This window comes from Oryctolagus cuniculus, chromosome 17 (assembly GCF_964237555.1).
Source record: "Oryctolagus cuniculus chromosome 17, mOryCun1.1, whole genome shotgun sequence".
Classification (NCBI taxonomy): domain Eukaryota; kingdom Metazoa; phylum Chordata; class Mammalia; order Lagomorpha; family Leporidae; genus Oryctolagus; species Oryctolagus cuniculus.
Genome location: NC_091448.1, coordinates 38563366 through 38580050, shown reverse-complemented (window position 1 = coordinate 38580050; position 16685 = coordinate 38563366). Strand labels below are relative to the sequence as shown.

Sequence of the window (16685 nt, the reverse complement as noted above, 5' to 3'; positions counted from 1 at the left end):
TACACAGAGAGTGACCCCATGGGAGGATTCAAATGGAGGTTTGCTCAGCCCCAAGCTGTACCCTTGCTGCCCTTGGTGCTCTCCCAGAATATCCACTGTGGCGACTCAGGGACACCACTCTGGGTTCCGTGCAGACTCATCTCCAGGCTCACGTTCCCCAAATCCCCCCGGTGTCTCACCCTTCTCTCTACCCGCACCATTTGGTCAAAACCCCCATTCACCCATCTCCCTCAGTAACTAAGGAGGAAAATAAAGACCCACTGTGGAGCACTGAAGACGGAGGTGAAGAAGATCGCATTGTAGCCATCAGGGTGCTCACAGGAGAGGCATATATCATAATAATTAATTATAGAGCAGTGTAAAATAGTAATCACAGTACAGTATGATAAGAACAAGGACGCGATAAGCACTAAGGGAAACTTCCTCACCCAGAGTGGGTGCTGGGCAGAGTTTCAGAGGTGATATTTGGGCTAAGCCTAAAGACATAAGGATTTTGACAGAGAAGGAAAAGGCAATGGAATTCCAAGTTCAAGGAAAACCTGAGCTGTGTTTCCTAAGACACAAGGGTCTTGTCAAGGTGCAGCTACCAGAGAGCTGCGCAGAGTACCTGGGTGATAGGGGTCTGGGGGTGAGGAGCAAGACAGGAGTCAGGGAAGCAGGCTGGGACCCCCACTGCCCAGCCCTGACTAGCCTAAGGGAAAACCAAGCACCTGCTAAGGGCGCCAGTGAAACAGGGCACCCAAAATACACCCAGAAATGAGGACTAGGTCTAAACATCAATTAGTTTAATTTCAACATGCCTTGGAGTTTTTGCACTTTCAAAAAATAGTTTTATATCAGGTTTTAGCATTTTTAGAATTTGAAGTTAATATGTAGACCACCTCTGTAAATTTTTCAGTGTTTAGAGTCTCTAAAGAAACAGGGCTATATCCCTGAAACTGGACACCAACTCATATCCACTCTGGGCTATGTGGGACTAAGTTAAGGCAGTTGGCAAAAATGCTTTAGGAATGGCCTGTAACTAACCCCATTAACCCACACAGGAGCCCTAGCAATGCAAGAGGCCAGTTTGTCCAAAGGACCTCTCACAAGGAGCATTTCAGAAACTGGGCCCACTAGGGATGGTCTCTTCCTATGGCCTCAGAATTAGAAGCCAGGACCCCTAGTGTTACCCCAAGTGCCCTACTTTCTAAAGTGCAGTCAGCCATCTCCCCAGGAGCAGCAAACTAGTCCCAAGCCCTCCAACCAGCCTAGACATCCTCGTTATCCTACAGTTACACATGCTGCCCAGACCTGCCACTAGCAGGGAGGGAACAGAGCATTGCTACCCCCACACAAAACAAGGCAAGTGTGTGTTTAAGAAAATTATCCATCAGGATTCGGATTAAATGTAGTCTCACTCCCCACCTGCCTGGTACTACAGGCCTACGCCCATTCTCATTCCCGAAGAGTTTATTGGGAGTTTGGGTCTTTAGTAATTAACCTGTACAAGGTAAGGTGGAGCTCTAGTCCAAGAGCAGTACGTATGTGTCAGAGGCAAAGACCACTGCACCGGTCTAGGTGCCCCACGACAGGAAGGATCAGACCAAGCAGAGGGAGACTGAAGTCGCCTCTCTACCACACGCAGGAGCATCCCTGCCACTCTCCTATTGCTTCTCCCTGTCCTCCCTTTGAGGTGCAGGTCCTGGGGCAAGGAGGGGAGAAGTGAAAGAGCAGGCTGCACCCCTGCTACCTGGCCGCTGGCTCCTGCCTTGTAGTTTCTTAGGCTGTGATCCTCTCACCTAGTGCAAGCCTGGCCCAGAGCAGTTAATGCTTGTGATGAAAATAAATGCACGAGTATAAATGCATAATAGAAGCAAGCGTCTAGCCTCCACTCCACTCCACCCCAGCCTCTCCGGTTTACAGGTCTCAGTTGCCAGTCAGAGGAAGGTGTTCCCTTGGCCCAGAGCCTGGCTTAGGCAACATGGCATCACCCCTCAGTGTCAGTTTCTGGGCGGGTCTTAGACTTCTGAAGTCCCAAGTCCCACCCTTGGCCTTGCCTGCCAAATCACTGGGTGGAAAGGTATAAATTCCAGCAGCTCTCATTCGCACGGCATTGTCACTGAAGACTTCCGTGAGCAACATGAATTTGGGAGGCTTCCTTCTCCTTGTGACCCTCGTCACCCTCAGCGTGGAGGTGCAGGAGCTTCAGGCTGCAGTGAGACCCTTGCAGCTGCTTGGTGAGTCCAGACAGAAGGCAGCCCCTTTCTTCCCGGGATGGGGGGCCGGCGTGTGCAGGGGGAGGAGGCACGGGGGAGCGCGGGGGACGAGCCACTGCAGGACCTCCTCAGCGGCCGCCAGTCAGCTCCCAGAGCAGAACCTCTCTCTGCATCCACTTCCTCTTCGTCCTTTCCCTGGGCCACCCTCTGTCTCCCAGCTGCTCCCTTTTCTGCCAGCTTCTTCTCTATTGCTATAAACACCTTGGATATCCTAGACAAAATACTTTCTTTGCTAAGCATGCACCATCTCCAACTCTTCTTTTCATCACCATCACACTCCAAGGAGTATTTTTCATTCCCAACCCCCCTCCTTGGCCTCATGAAACTGAGCAGTGTCCCTTCCCCTATCCCTGTCCTGAAGCCTCTCTCCCAGGGCCTGTTGACAGATCTCTTGCCTCTCCTCCATGGCCAAAGTCTTCAACATCTGCAACATCTGACTCTGTCGGCCATTCCTCAGGCCTCCAGCTTCCTTCTGTCCTGGACTCTGTCCCTACATCTTATTCTTCTCCCCAAATATTAGTGAACTCAGCTCATTCCTCTCTTCTCTCCACTCTGCTTCCTCCACGTCAAACTGATAGCCTTGAAGAGATTCCTGTACTTCAAGACTGATTAACCTGGCTGGAGGTGATGTCTCTTCTGAGTTCCTTCAGGCCTGTGGAGCTGCCTCGCTCAGGACACTTACTGCATACTGCTTTGTTTTTCACACTTTGACTAGAAGTCCTGTGTCCAACACTCTCACCAGTAGATACTAAGCTAATCAGTGGCAAATACTGCATTCTTGAAACTACCTCTGGTGTCTGTGTTCCTTCAACCCTCCTTGCCCCACTGGTTCCCACCAGCTCTTCCTGCCCCTTGCTGAATGCTATGCTCTCACACCAGAATAATCTCCCCAAATATGTAGCAATCACACCCGTTTCTTGGCCTCTTAAAGGAAATCTAAACTGCTCAGCCTCTTGAGACCTGCTTGCTCTCTGTAACTTGGTCCTCTGCCTAACAGCTCATCCCTAATACTTGCCCAGCCTTCCATTTACCGTTCCGCCTCTACCCCTTGTATGTCAAGATGAGGAGTGAGGAAGACGAGTTGCCTGGGGCGCAGTGGTGAAAGAAGCCCCACTCCCAGGGCTGGGCAGGTGTCTCCTTAAATTCTGCACCCTGGGCATCTCACTGGCCTCTCCTAGTCCCAGCCCTGTGGCACTTTCCCCTCATGAACTGTTGCTGCAATTCTTTTCTCATCTCACAACACTCAACTCCTTCTGCTTCCATTTTGCCTTGAAGAGATTCCTGTACTTCAAGACTGATTAACCTGGCTGGAGGTGATGTCTCTTCTGAGTTCCTTCAGGCCTGTGGAGCTGCCTCGCTCAGGACACTTACCGCATACTGCTTTGTTTTTAGCACTTTGACTAGAAGTCCTGTGTCCCACACTCTCACCAGTAGATACTAAGCTAATCAGTGGATATATATTTAAAGAGTGATCTGACTGCTCTTAGTGGGGACTCGAGGTCTTGAGCCTTCTCACCACAAATCACCAACAGCGGCTAGAAGCGTGGACGGATCGTGCCAATGTTCTCTGAGGCCTCTGAGTACATGCAGACACCCACCAGGCCTCCTTCATACACTCCTCGGCCACTGCTCATCAGTCACGGGAATCTTTCTCTTGGAACCTGGATGATTTGTCTGAGTTCTGTCAACACAGCTTCTGACAGCCACCCCTATCGATTGGAACTGACATTGGGAATGGATCTCATTTGCCCTGCTCGATCCAAGGTCCTTGTTTTACCAATGAGCAAACAGGGACCCAGAGAGGTCTAGGGACAGAACCAAGTTGAGAAATTTTTGATAATGGCTGAGCAGTCGATCAGAGCCCAGCACACATTCAGCCAGCACCCCGCATGTGCTTTGCTAGAAGCTCCTGAGGTTCATAACCAGCTTTTGGGACCCATTTCTTTGGTCTTTAAGACAACCTTGAGACTCCAGGAACCTGGAGAGCTCCCGCTCTGGTCAGGAGTGACTCCTTGATGTTCGCAGATGTGCCCTTCATGTCAGAGTGGGTTTGGGACAGCAGAGGGAACTTGGGACTGGGGACCAGGCAGGCCTGAGTTGAGTCCCACTTCTGTACCTACTCATCTAAGTCATGTCTTTGAGCCCCATCTGCCACAGGCACAAAATGGGGCTAGTGACCCTCACTGCACAGGCTGCCTGCAAGACACTGCTGACGGGACGTGGTAGTGGGGAGTCTCCTCTCCACTCCATTGCCTGCAGAATGGGGAAATGAGGACTTCCCCCTCCAAACACAAACACAATTCTGTATCCACATCCTTTCCTCTTCCTTTTCTTGAGATTATGTGAATATATTGTTTTTTTTTTTTTTATTTTTATTTTTATTTTTTTTTTTTTTGACAGGCAGAGTGGACAGTGAGAGAGAGAGACAGGTATTCCTTTGCCGTTGGTTCACCCTCCAATGGCCGCCGCTGCAGCCGGCGCACCGCGCTGATCCGATGGCAGGAGCCAGGATCCAGGGGCTTTTCCTGGTCTCCCATGGGGTGCAGGGCCCAAGCACCTGGGCCATCCTCCACTGCACTCCCTGGCCATAGCAGAGAGCTGGCCTGGAAGAGGGGCAACCGGGACAGAATCCAGCGCCCCAACCGGGACTAGAACCCGGTGTGCCGGCTCCGCAAGGCGGAGGATTAGCCTATTGAGCCACGGCGCCGGCTCGAATATATTGTTTTTAACAGAAATATGTGAGATGTGAGTATTCTTCTGCTAATAATCATTTATAAATTATATTGTGTATTGAGCTAGAAGGAAAAAGTACCACTGACTCCTTAATCAAGGGCTATCATCCCTGTAGGTACCTGTGTTGAGTTATGCAGTGGCGACTGGGACTGTGGAGTGGGAGAGTCCTGTGTGAGCAATGGCTGTGGCCACGTGTGTGCTACAAGCTTTAGTGCAGGTGAGATCATCTTGCTTCCCCAAGCTTCATTCAGCCCAAACAGGCTATACAGTTGGCCCCAACGACTTTTCCAGGAGTAGGTGGAATAGAAGCCTACCTGTCTCTTTGTGGTCCCTCCCTCTTCACCCATCCTCCCCAGGAAAAAGATGCAACCATCACAGAGTACCTTTTTTTTTTTTTTTTTTTTGACAGGCAGAGTGGACAGAGAGAGAGAGACAGAGAGAAAGGTCTTCCTTTGCCGTTGGTTCACCCTCCAATGGCTACCGCAGTTGGCATGCTGCGGCCGGCGCACCACGCTGATCCGATGGCAGGAGCCAAGTACTTATCCTGGTCTCCCATGGGGTGCAGGACCCAAGTACTTGGGCCATCCTCCACTGCACTCCCTGGCCACAGCAGAGAGCTGGCCTGGAGGAGGGGCAACTGGGACAGAATCCGGTGCCCCGACCGGGACTAGAACCCGGTGTGCCAGCACCTCAAGGCGGAGGATTAGCCTAGTGAGCCGTGGCGCCGGCCCACAGAGTACCTTTAAAATAATCTTTTTACCCTGGAGAAAACTCAGACCATCTACTGAAACAAAAAGAAGATAAAAATTACCCATAATCCTCCATCCAAAAATGTTGTCTGCTTAATACCATGGTGCTTACCTTAAACACACACAAGTGTATTTACATAAAAATGAGGTCATCTTGGATTTATTTTGATTTCTTGATTATTTAACTTAAAATTAGCTAGAAAACAATTTTAGTATTCATATTTCTATCCCACCATCTTTAATAACCTTAAAATCCATTATTCCATGGGGCTTCAAAAAGTTCAAGGGAAAACAGAATTAAAGATAATGCATGAGGGAGCCAACATTATGGCACAGTGAATTAAGTCACTAATTACAATGCTGGCATCCCATATTAGAATGCTTGCTCCAGTCCTGGTTACTCTGCTTCTGATCCAACTACCTGCTAATGCACCTGGGAAAGCAGCAGAAGATGGCTCAAATACTTAAGCAATGCCACCCATGTGGGAGACTAGAAGAGAATTCATGGCTCCTGGCTTTGGCTCAGTCCAGCCATGGGTGTGGCTGCCATTTGAAGAGTGAACCAGCAGATGGAAGATCTCTTTCTCTCTGTCTCTCCCTAACTCTCTGTTTTTCTGCTTTTCAAATGAAGGAAAGAAAGAAAGAAAGAGAGAGAGAGAGAGAAAGAAAGAGGAAGGAAGGAAGGAAGGAAGGAAGGAAGGAAGGAAGGAAGGAAGGAAGGAAGGAAAGGAGGGAGGGAGGGAGGGAGGAGGGAGGGAAGGAAGGGAGGGAGGGAGGGAGGAAAGAAGGAAGGAATACAGATAATGCATGGGGCGGGCATTTGACAGAATGGTTAAGATCCCGCTTTGGGATACAGGCATCCCACATCACAGTGCCTGTAATTTTTATCTCGATTCCTGCTAATGTGCACACTGGAGGCAGGATGGCTCAAGTAGTTGGGTCTCTGCCACTCATGTGGGAGATCTGGATGGAGTATCCAGTTCCTGGCTTTGGTCTGACCCAGTACTGTCTGTTGCAGGCATTTAGGGAGGGAGTGAACCAGCAGATGGAAGATCTCTGTCTGTCTGTCTGTCTCTGTCTCTCTTCCCCTGTCTTTCTCTCTCTCTGTTCCTCTGCCTTTCAAATAAATAATAAGATAGTATATATTTTCCATGAACTTTCTGAAGCTCCTTCATATAGGCTCATACAGTTAGCAACCTCCATTAATACATATTTAAGATACTCATATTTCTTATTTTATGTAGTATTAATATAGTGTACAGAGTACTAATTCAAAATGCTCTTATTAATTTCCTTGGAATAAATTTTAAGAAGCATAATTGATGACAAAAAGTGTGCTAATTTTAAGCCTTTGATGCACATTTCCATATTGACCTGTGAGAACCCCTTTCTTGTAAAAACATCTCAGAGGCCTCATGTGATAGTTTCTTTTAATAGCCATTAATTTTAAAAGAAAAAAATAATAAAAGCAACCATGTTCAGTTTTGATGACAAATCCAGTTGTATTAAACACAACAGAATCTGTTTATAGTTTAAAAATAAACCATCTGTATCCAGAGCATAATATTTGTCCAATACAGCCACAATCCTTGCGGTTCTTAGGACCTTGCTTGTCCTTGCAGGTACTATGGGTTTCCAGACGGGAACTTAATGTATTTTCTGTGGATTCAGGTCCCTCAAATGGCATATCTCACACATAATTGTTTTTGCCCATTTCTCAGATAAAGAGTTATCATAAAGGCCAGTTTTCTCAAACAAGTGCTCACCTCTTCCTTGAGTTTCTACCTTCGATGATATGACTGCTTGGAGCTTCTTAACCAGGAAGACAGATGAAAATGGCGGCCTATGGATGGAGCGTACAAGGGGCATGTGGTGGGGCTGGGGAGGAGGTGTTTCTTTTAATAAACTGGCATGGTTAAAAGTAAACCCACTACTTGAGTTACTTCGTTAGAGGTGATAGAAGGAGGAGGTGCTGAACAGTTTCTATACAACAAGGACTGTTCAATTCTCTACAAGCATCCTCTTTCCAACAACCATTTTATAGGCAAGGACACTGAAATTTGGGGAAACTGAGTGTCAGGGCATAAACTATACTTCTGTGCCAAACTCCAAGGCTTGTGTAGTGTAGAATAGTAGTTAGGAACACCAACTCTGAATTTATTTCTTCCATTTTTTAAAAATATTTACTTATTTATTTGAAAGCCAGAGACACAGAGAGAGAGCTTCCATCTGCTGGTTCAATCCCCAAATTGCAGCAACAGTTGGGACTGGTCCAGAACCAAGACAGGAGCCTAGAGCTGCTTCTGGTGCAGGGGCTCAAACACTTGAACACATTAGCAGGGAGCTAGACTGGAAGTGGAGCAGCTGAGAGTTGAACTAGTGCCATATAGCAGGCAGGGCTTGCAGGTGATGGCTTAACCTGATGTGCCACAGTGCTGGCCCCCCTGAACTCTGAATTTCAAACCCAACCCTACCACAGTGCTGTGTGCCTCCAGTGAATGTCCTACATATTCTGTGCCTCAGTTTCCTCTTCTACACAATAGTGTCAACCACTTAGAGCTTTGAACATAAGAGTGTGATTTGTGTAAAATAGTTGGCATAGTCCCTGACTCATAGAAAGCATTCAGGGAGGATGATGATGATGACAACAGTGAGAATTACCAAAGAGAGGGCCTAAGGAAGACTCTAGAACACAGCCCAAGCATGGTCCAGATTCTAATGAGGTGATGAAAATGAGTCTTGACAGGGTTCCAAAGGAAAATACAGAATAAGATTCCAGATTATCCAACACAGAATTTAAAAAAGGAAATGGCTGTGAATTTGAGAGTACCCCTTAAAGTCCCCCAGGATACTAAACAAATGTTGACATTGAGGATATGTGAGGAGGTTTTCTTAGGAGAGAGCTGTGAGTTTCCACTGCTACAGGGTGAGAGGTGTGGTTTGGGTGTGCTGTGTTCAAAATTCAAGACAGTGGCTGGCGCTATGGTGTAGCAGATAAAGCCGCTGCCTGCAGTGCCAGCATCCCATATGGGTGCCAGTTCGTGTCCCGGCTGCTCCACTTCTGATCCAGCTCTCTGCTATGGCCTGGGAAAGCAGTAGAAGATGGCCCAAGTCTTTGGGCCCCTGCACCCACGTGGGAGACCTGTAAGAAGCTCCTGGCTTCAGAAGGATGCAGCTCCAGTTATTGCAGCCAATTGGGGAGTGAACCAGTGGATGGAAGACCTCTCTCTCTCTCTCTCTCTCTCTCTCTCTCTCTCTGCCTCTGCTTCTCTTTCTTTCTCTGTGTGTAACTCTGACTTTCAAATAAATAAATAAATATTAAAAAAAAAAAACCAAGCCAGTGCAGAGGCCCTTCAAAGGCTTCCTGAGAGCGATAGATGTTGGGCATCACCTTAGTGGGAATATTCATTTCCTTGGAGGAACCACACTGCCACCCACAAAGGAATATTCTGTCAGAAATCAACAGAGAGACATTGGTATATTTTCCAACCCCCAGGTCATCCCACAAACATTGTGGTAAACCATACCAGAGCCAGATCCTTCCCACAGTTTTTTCACACCACCACCCCATGGTGATTGATAGGTCTCACATCTTTCTGGCACAGTGTGTTGGATACATCTTAAGCATTGCTTCAAATATTCTTGACCTTAACCATTGCTACAGCAACTAGTTTATCTTGGGCAGCTAGTAACTTAGTACAGGTGCAACTTGTCTGTGCCTTGCCTTCGTACACACTTTTGCCTCAGGGCTTCTTTGACTGTACAAGGTACTGCTGTAGGAACCACGAGACACTCATGTGTGCTCAAAGAGAATGAATGCCTGTAGGGCAGTGATTGTGGATAGAGGTCAAAGCTGGCAGACATATCTTTCTTCCTGCCACTTCTTACCCATAGGCTTCTCAGAAACTCCTGAGGCCTGAACAATCAACCACCGCTCACAATGGTCAACTCAACAGCACATATTAGCATTGATTCTCCTTCCTCTCTGTGTATTCCTAAATAAATTGCTCAATAGCAACCTTGTCTTGGTCTCTGCTTTCAGGGAACCCAATATAAACCATCTAGTGACTAGGTTCAACTTCTGCTCTTCTCTGATCAAATGCCTACTTCTCTCTTTCTCTCTTTCTCTCTCTCTCTCTCTCTCTCTCACACACACACACACACCCAAGAACACGCAATAATATGCAAGCATAATGGAACTTAAATTGAAGCAAAAAGCAAACATTTCTCGCAGAGAAGCTAGCTCTGCTAAAGCATACAACCAATATTGATTGATCAGAAGTGTTTGATTACTGGTATAAAAATGCATACATTGATAACTTTAAGGTTTCTCCTAGAGCCAGGGATGCGGATTTGCTTTATATTTTTACAATTCAAAGGCCCAGGGTGTCCACACGTGAATGTTAAGCCCTCAGCTCTCTGATGCCTGCAAACTGATCACAACTTTTTAGATTACTATTTAATTTTCCAGCCTCTTTAAGTTTTCAGAGAATTTTGGGATGTTCAGTCTCAGCCTGAAGGAGGCTGTATTTTACGTGACTCGGTTTGAACTCCACACTTAATCTTGTAGTGTGGAGAGTTGCCTCATGATACACAGGAGCCTTCCCTGTGCAAAAAGAGAGGAAAAGGGAACAAAGCCTGCAGTCAGCTGTCACAAATACAGGAAAGCTGCCCTGCAATCCACCGGCCAGATTTTAATCACTAGCAAGAGCCAACTGCAAGGAATACTGGGTAACGCGTTCTTTATGTAGGGTGAATTTGTGGCTGTCATACAAGGTAAGAGTAGAAGAACGTCTTAGTTTCTGCCATTGCCATGCACAGCAGCCCCTTTCCAGTTCTACCCGAATCCAAAACTCTAGCACTAAACAGTTCATGTCAGCTCTGTCCAGAAACAAACTTCTAAGAGAACAAACACAATTCCCACTTTCCAGTCAGGGCTCAGGAGAGGTGGGCGGTGGAAGCTCTTCAAGCTAATTTCTGACAGCCTCTGCGAGTTTAGTCCGAGCAGTCCCCAAGGAGTCCCCCGTAGTCAAGGAAACCACTCCAGTTGCCGTTCCAGTCCAAATAAGGTATTTCCGGAACTAGAACGCAGAACCGAGGAATGCCCCGGAAGTACTTCCCTGCAGTAGGAAGATGGCGGCGGTGCAGGTTGTGGGCGCGTTCCCCTGCGGGCCGCCGCGGGAGACACCCCCGGAGCAGGACAATGGTTTCCGCCGCTTGTCCGCCAGGCTCTGCGCCCTGCGCCCGGATGACAGCAGCTCCGCCCGCACCGAGATCCACCTGCTCTTCGACCAACTCATCTCGGAGAACTACAGCGAGGGCGGCGGCGTGGCCCCGCAGGTAGGCGGTGCGCCCGAGCGAGGACAGATGCCGCGCCTGCTGGCCCCCGCCCCGGCCCCACCTGTTCGGGGACCCTCTGGGCGCTTCCCACCCGTGACTAGTTCCAGGCTGGCTTGCTCCCTACGACCGCAGCGCATCCTCTGCCCCCTTCATTCGGAACGCCCTGCGGTGCTTGGCAAACACATCTTTCAAAACTCAACTTAACCACTTGTGCTCTATCCAGTAACACCTGGGATGTCATCGCTGCTGCTGCTTTCCTGCCCCCGGCTCCACTTCCCCTCTGGACATCCAAAACTCTTTGTAGGCAAAATTCCTTGTTAGGTTGCTGAGTACAGGGTGCATGGGCAATGTACTGCGCCGGACCGTGCACCCCTGCCTTGTATATTTTGTCATTTTTCACTAAGGAAAATACTGAAGCTCATAAAGATGCAACATCACAGTACTGGCAAATAGCAGAGCAAGAACTGGAGCCCAAGGCTGCCCCAAGGCCCCAGTATTTCGGTTCTTCCGCACTGAATCCTCGTTAGAACTTCTTTTCACCCTCTTTTTCACATATATTGGCCTTGAGTACCACCTACTGAATCCCTGCACTCTTGAGCCAGGCGTAGCATGGCCTTGTTTTGCTTCCAGGTATCTTAAACTTGACTGTCCTAAAGATGGATGCATTAACTCTACACACATTCCCACCCCCAGTGCATTGCACACACCCCCCCCCCCCCCCCCCCACCAAATGTGCAGAATTCACCAGTTCAGGTAAAACACTGTCTTCCCCCTTTCCTTCATCCGGGTCCTATCCAATCTTCTTCAGACTCTGTCTCAAACATACTTCTCAGCCCTCCACTTCCTCTCTAGTCCTGTGGCCAGTGCCTTAGGCCCTCAGGCAAGGTGACTCTTGCCTGGACTACTCCACTGGTCTCGAACCGACCTCCTCCTCCAGTCCAGCTCTGCTCCAAACCATTCTTTGTTCTGCTGCCAGAGTGGTCTTTTCTTTGGTTAAAAAAAAAAAAAAAAAAGTCTGATTATAAAAGTAAAAACATTTATCTCTCCCCATACCAGAGTGTGAGCATCACTTTTCTTGTCCCTCTTGGCTGTGTTTAGGGACTTCCTCACTCGGATAATAGGCGTCCTGCCTTTTCTTTGTCTTCTTTCTTTTTTGGTAGGATGTCAGTGCTCTTCTCGTGCAAGCTTGCCGACTGGTGCCTCTGAATCAGAATCATCTCGTCAGCAAAGTGTCTCAGCTCATCCACCATTTACTTAACAGACTGCAGGTAATCGTGTCTGTGACGTCAGAATTCAGATCAGGAACTTTCTGAGAATAAGTCATGTCTTTGAAAGACTATATCTGTGGTAGATAGGATAGGCTGGTCTTAGGAAGCTGTGGGAAAAGCACATGCCTTACCAAGAATGTTACTAAAACAAATATAGCAGGCAAAAAAAATAAAAAAAAAATTTCATACAGTTCTAGACATTTGTCTGTTATAAGTACTGTTGTTTGGGTCAATCCACCAATCCCCAATCCCCTCTGCCCCAGTCTTCGATTTTTTCAAGGTGTATCGTAGAATAAATTGGAATGATTCCTTATCTCTTTTCCATCCATATTTTCTCCTTTCCCCAAGCTAGGGAAAATAGGACAGAAGGACACCCAGACAAACAGACCTCAGTTATTTATATCAAAGTCTGTAACTCGGGTCCCCTTTCTCTAGATCCTTTTCCGGTTTCCTAAATAAATCAGACGCCTTTTTCGGAACAGATCAGAAGTTAAGACTGTTCCCACTGGAGATACCACATGAGTACACGAGTGTAGTTAAAGGTGCAAAGCGCATCAACTTGTGTTACGTCAACTAGGATGCTTTTAGCTGCAAGAAGCAAAAAAGCCAACCAGTATAGTTAGATGCTAAAAAGAAAGAGAGACAAAAACGTGCCACATCATAGTTCCCAGGGGAGGCAGTTTCAGGGGCCGTTGAGAGTAAGGGACTTGCTGGCGTCTGTCCTCCCTGCCTCTGTCAGCGTGTGGGTTATCCTCAGCTGGCAACTCCTCTCTTCACCAGATGGCCGCCTCCATTCGAGACATCCTGTGCAGGAGAGAGAGCAGCAGCAGCAGCAGCAAGAGAACTGCTTGTTTAAGAGTGAGGAAATGTGCGTGTAAATTCTGTGGCGGACTCCTCTGGTATCTCTCGGGAGAGACCCTAGTCATACCAGATGCTTCAGAAAGTTTATGGGAAAATGAAACTCAAAGATAAGTTTATCTTGGTGCCAAAAAAAAAACCCATGGAAATCCATGCATTCTTTTCATGGTACACACCGTGAGCTTTTTGAGTACTCCTTGTGTAAATACTTTTCTGAACTGGTCTCTGAGCAGGAGCATGGTATTACCATGAGTGGCTTAAACCAGTGGTTTCAGTGTTGGTGCACACCAGAATCAGCTGGAGCGTAGGGTTTCTCAGCCTCAGCACTGTCTTCACATTTTGGCTTCGGTAATTCTTTGTTATGTGAGGCTGTCGTATGCCTTGTGGGATGTTTATGGCATCTTGGTCTCCACCCACTAGATGCCATTAGCACCCCTCCAATTGTGACAAACTTGTCTACAGACGATACCAGATGTTCCTTGGGGAGCAAGGTTTCCCCTGGTTGAGAACCACTGTTTTAGACTAATTAGAGTTTACCTCTGGGTCTCAAGTGGAAGAGGTGGGCACCCAAATGAAATCACTGCTCTGCCAACAAGGAAGGAAGGTGGGGATGCTGGTAGGTAACCAATGTGTGCTACATGAATAAGGCTGATTTCAAGTTTAGAATTTTTCAAACTGATCTGGGGTGCTTGCTCGGTGTTTGCTATTCTTAGGTAGATGTTCATAACACTGGCAATTGGAAAAGTTCCTGCTCACCTGTGGCACTTACCGCCCATAACCAACTTTCTTAGCATTTGATCAGTTTGTCTTAGCTGTCTGAATTGATACTTGGGTTGCCCTAATCTGTCCCCACAAGATTATCAAGTCTGTGAGGGCAAGGGTGTGCTGTCTCTTCAGGTTGTATTCCCCTGTCATGGAAAGACATACCAGCTAGTTAGCAGATTTTTTTATTCACTGTCTATTTGTTGAGTGTTTACTATGATAAGGCAATTTGAACTAAGAAATTTCAGTGATCTGAACCTTAATTTGGTGTATTGAAAGCTGGCAACAAATTGTTGAAATCTTTACTTAGTATACAGTTGGTCTTCTGTATATAAAGTTAATTAAAAACGAATCTTAATGAAGAATGGGATAGGAGAGGGAGTAGGAAGTGGGACAGGAGTGGGGGTGGGAAGGCGGATATGGGAGGAAGAACCACTCTATTCCTAAAGCTGTACCTATGAAATTTGTATTCATTAAATAAAAGCTTTCTTTAAAAAGGTTAATGTGAAAACGTTAAAAAAAGAAAACTGGCAGTGTCTGTTTAGGTCAAGGAAGGGTTACAAGGACTTTGCTTCGTTCTACTTCAAGTGATGGGGGCCGGGGGTGAAGAAGTGAGCAGGCCCCTGGAGCCGGGAGAAGGCCTCTGTCTTGACCAGGCTTTGAAAGCCCTCTAGGGCTGATCCTTTTGACGCAAAAAAGACTCATACACAGTCTTACTCAGTCTGATTCAGATTCCTCTACATAGGTGTCAGAGGGTAAAAAATGCTTTTCAAAGGTGAGCTCATGTACCATGTTTTATGCTCTTGGTAGGTCATTGTTGACGAGCAGAACCTGGACTTCCTCTTGGCGTACACTATCTCGGCCATTCAGCAGTGCAGTGCCTGGACACACATGGAAATTCTCCAAGCCCTCGCAGCTCTCGTTTACTGCAATGGTTCCAAATGTCAGAAGGTGGTTTAAGCTGTATTTGAAAAATTGTGTTTTCATCTGTTTTAAAGCTGGAGCAACAGAGAGATTTTTTAAACCAGGTGGGGTTGGGCCACACAAATCCAGGAATCTGGAATTCCGTCAGCATCTCTCGGGTGCATTTCAAGGACCTGAGCAGTTGAGCCAGCATCTGCCTCCCAGTATGCATTGGCAGGAAGCTGGAGCGGAAGTGGAATAGCCAGGGCTCGAACCAGCATTCAGATATGGGATGCAGGCATCCCAAGTGGTAGCTTAATTGCTCTGCCATAATACCCGCCCCTGTCTCCTTTAAAGGCCAGGAGCACAGGCACTGGAGCAGTAGTCACGTTTCCCTCCTGGCACTTCCGAGGTGTGGAACCCTGGACAACCCTTACTCAGCTGCTCTCAGCCTTGTTTCCTCTGTGTAAAGCAGTCGTTCTGAGGAGGGGGTGTGATGGATGATACTTGGGAAGTGCTCGGCTAGGCTGGGAGTGCTGATCCTTGCTGTTGTTTTGGCATATTTTCACATCCTCATCTGCACGATTTGCCTAACAGCTAGTCTTTAGGTACTTAACTGCCATGTTGTTAAAAAAAGGAAATCTGTCTAAAGAATAACTTTTTTTTCCTAGAAGATTCTCTCAGACCAACACTGACTATTACTTGGTTTTTAGTACCTTCCAGACTTGCTAGGCAAGACCGGGCTCTTGATGAAGCTGAGTGACTTGACTCAGTCTGATCTTGAAGTCAGGAGGGCTGCGGTGCACTGCATGGCAAACTTATGTCTCAGGTATGTGGGTCAGTCGGGTCTCCTAGTGGTGATGACTTAGGACCTCTCAGGCTCTTTGAGCCTGGTTCCATCTATCTGAAGCTAGAGGCAACTTAGAAAAATAACCTACTTGTACTTCCCATGTACTTTGCTAAAAAGGTCATCTTATATATATATTTTTATTTTAATATTGCATGTGAAGATAGGTTATAAAGAAATGAAGGGGAAAATGGGCAACTAGGATTATATCTCTAAAATAGGATAAAAGCAATACATGGGCAATGTGTGAAAGTTTTGTTTTCTGTTGATGTAAACTATAGCCATATTAACTTTTGGAAGGATATATTCATCTATATCTGATGAGACTTAGCTGTCAAGGCCAGTTTCTTCTTCTTCTTCTTCTTTTTTAAAGATTTATTTGAAAGAGTTATACAGAGAGAGAAGGAGGCAGAGAGAGAGAGAGAGAGAGAGTGTCTTTCATCTGCTGGTTCACTCCCCAGTTGGCCGCAATGGCCGGAGCCACGCCTATCCAAAGCCAGGAGCCAGGAGCTTCCTCCGGGTCTTCCCACGAGGGTATAGGGGCCCAAGCACTTGGGCCATCTTCTACTGCTTTCCCAGGCCATAGCAGAGAGCTGGATCGGAAGTGGAGCAGCCAGGTCTCGAACCGGCACCCATATGGGATGTTGGCACTGCAGGCGGAGGCTTTACCCACTACACCACAGTGCTGGCCTCAAGTTTCTTCTTTTAAAAAAATGGAACCAATCCCAGCTACAAGCTCTCGATTCATGCAATATGTAGGAGAAAACAAGCAGCACAAAGTTTTTGTTGTTAAAGATTTTCTTTATTTATTTGAAAGGCAAAGTGACAGAGAGAGGGAAACACGAGATCTTCCATCCACTGATTCACTCTCCAAATGGCCGCAACCAGAGGATAGGTCAGGCCAAAGCCAAGATCCTGGAACTCCATCTGGGTCTCCCATGTGGGTGGCAGGAGCCCAGGACTTTGG

General features: G+C 47.2%; 1 protein-coding gene and 1 long non-coding RNA gene across 2 annotated transcripts in view; both read left to right on the top strand.

The window, feature by feature from the left end:
* The first annotated feature begins 2080 nt into the window (after nucleotides 1–2080).
* LOC138846159 (uncharacterized) lies at nucleotides 2081–7666 on the top strand. Its single transcript, XR_011383564.1, has 2 exons — nucleotides 2081–2219; nucleotides 7462–7666. It is a non-coding gene; the product is annotated as an uncharacterized lncRNA (long non-coding RNA).
* Nucleotides 7667–10834: 3168 nt separating this feature from the next.
* Nucleotides 10835–16685, top strand: part of HEATR6 (HEAT repeat containing 6) — a 37360-nt gene continuing 31509 nt past the window's right edge. Inside the window, exons 1-4 of the mRNA XM_002719074.5 lie at nucleotides 10835–11080; nucleotides 12241–12348; nucleotides 14779–14919; nucleotides 15585–15700. Of these exons, the coding sequence (XP_002719120.2) occupies nucleotides 10874–11080; nucleotides 12241–12348; nucleotides 14779–14919; nucleotides 15585–15700 (572 nt within the window). The 5' untranslated portion in view covers nucleotides 10835–10873. The remainder of the gene's footprint in view (nucleotides 11081–12240; nucleotides 12349–14778; nucleotides 14920–15584; nucleotides 15701–16685) is intronic.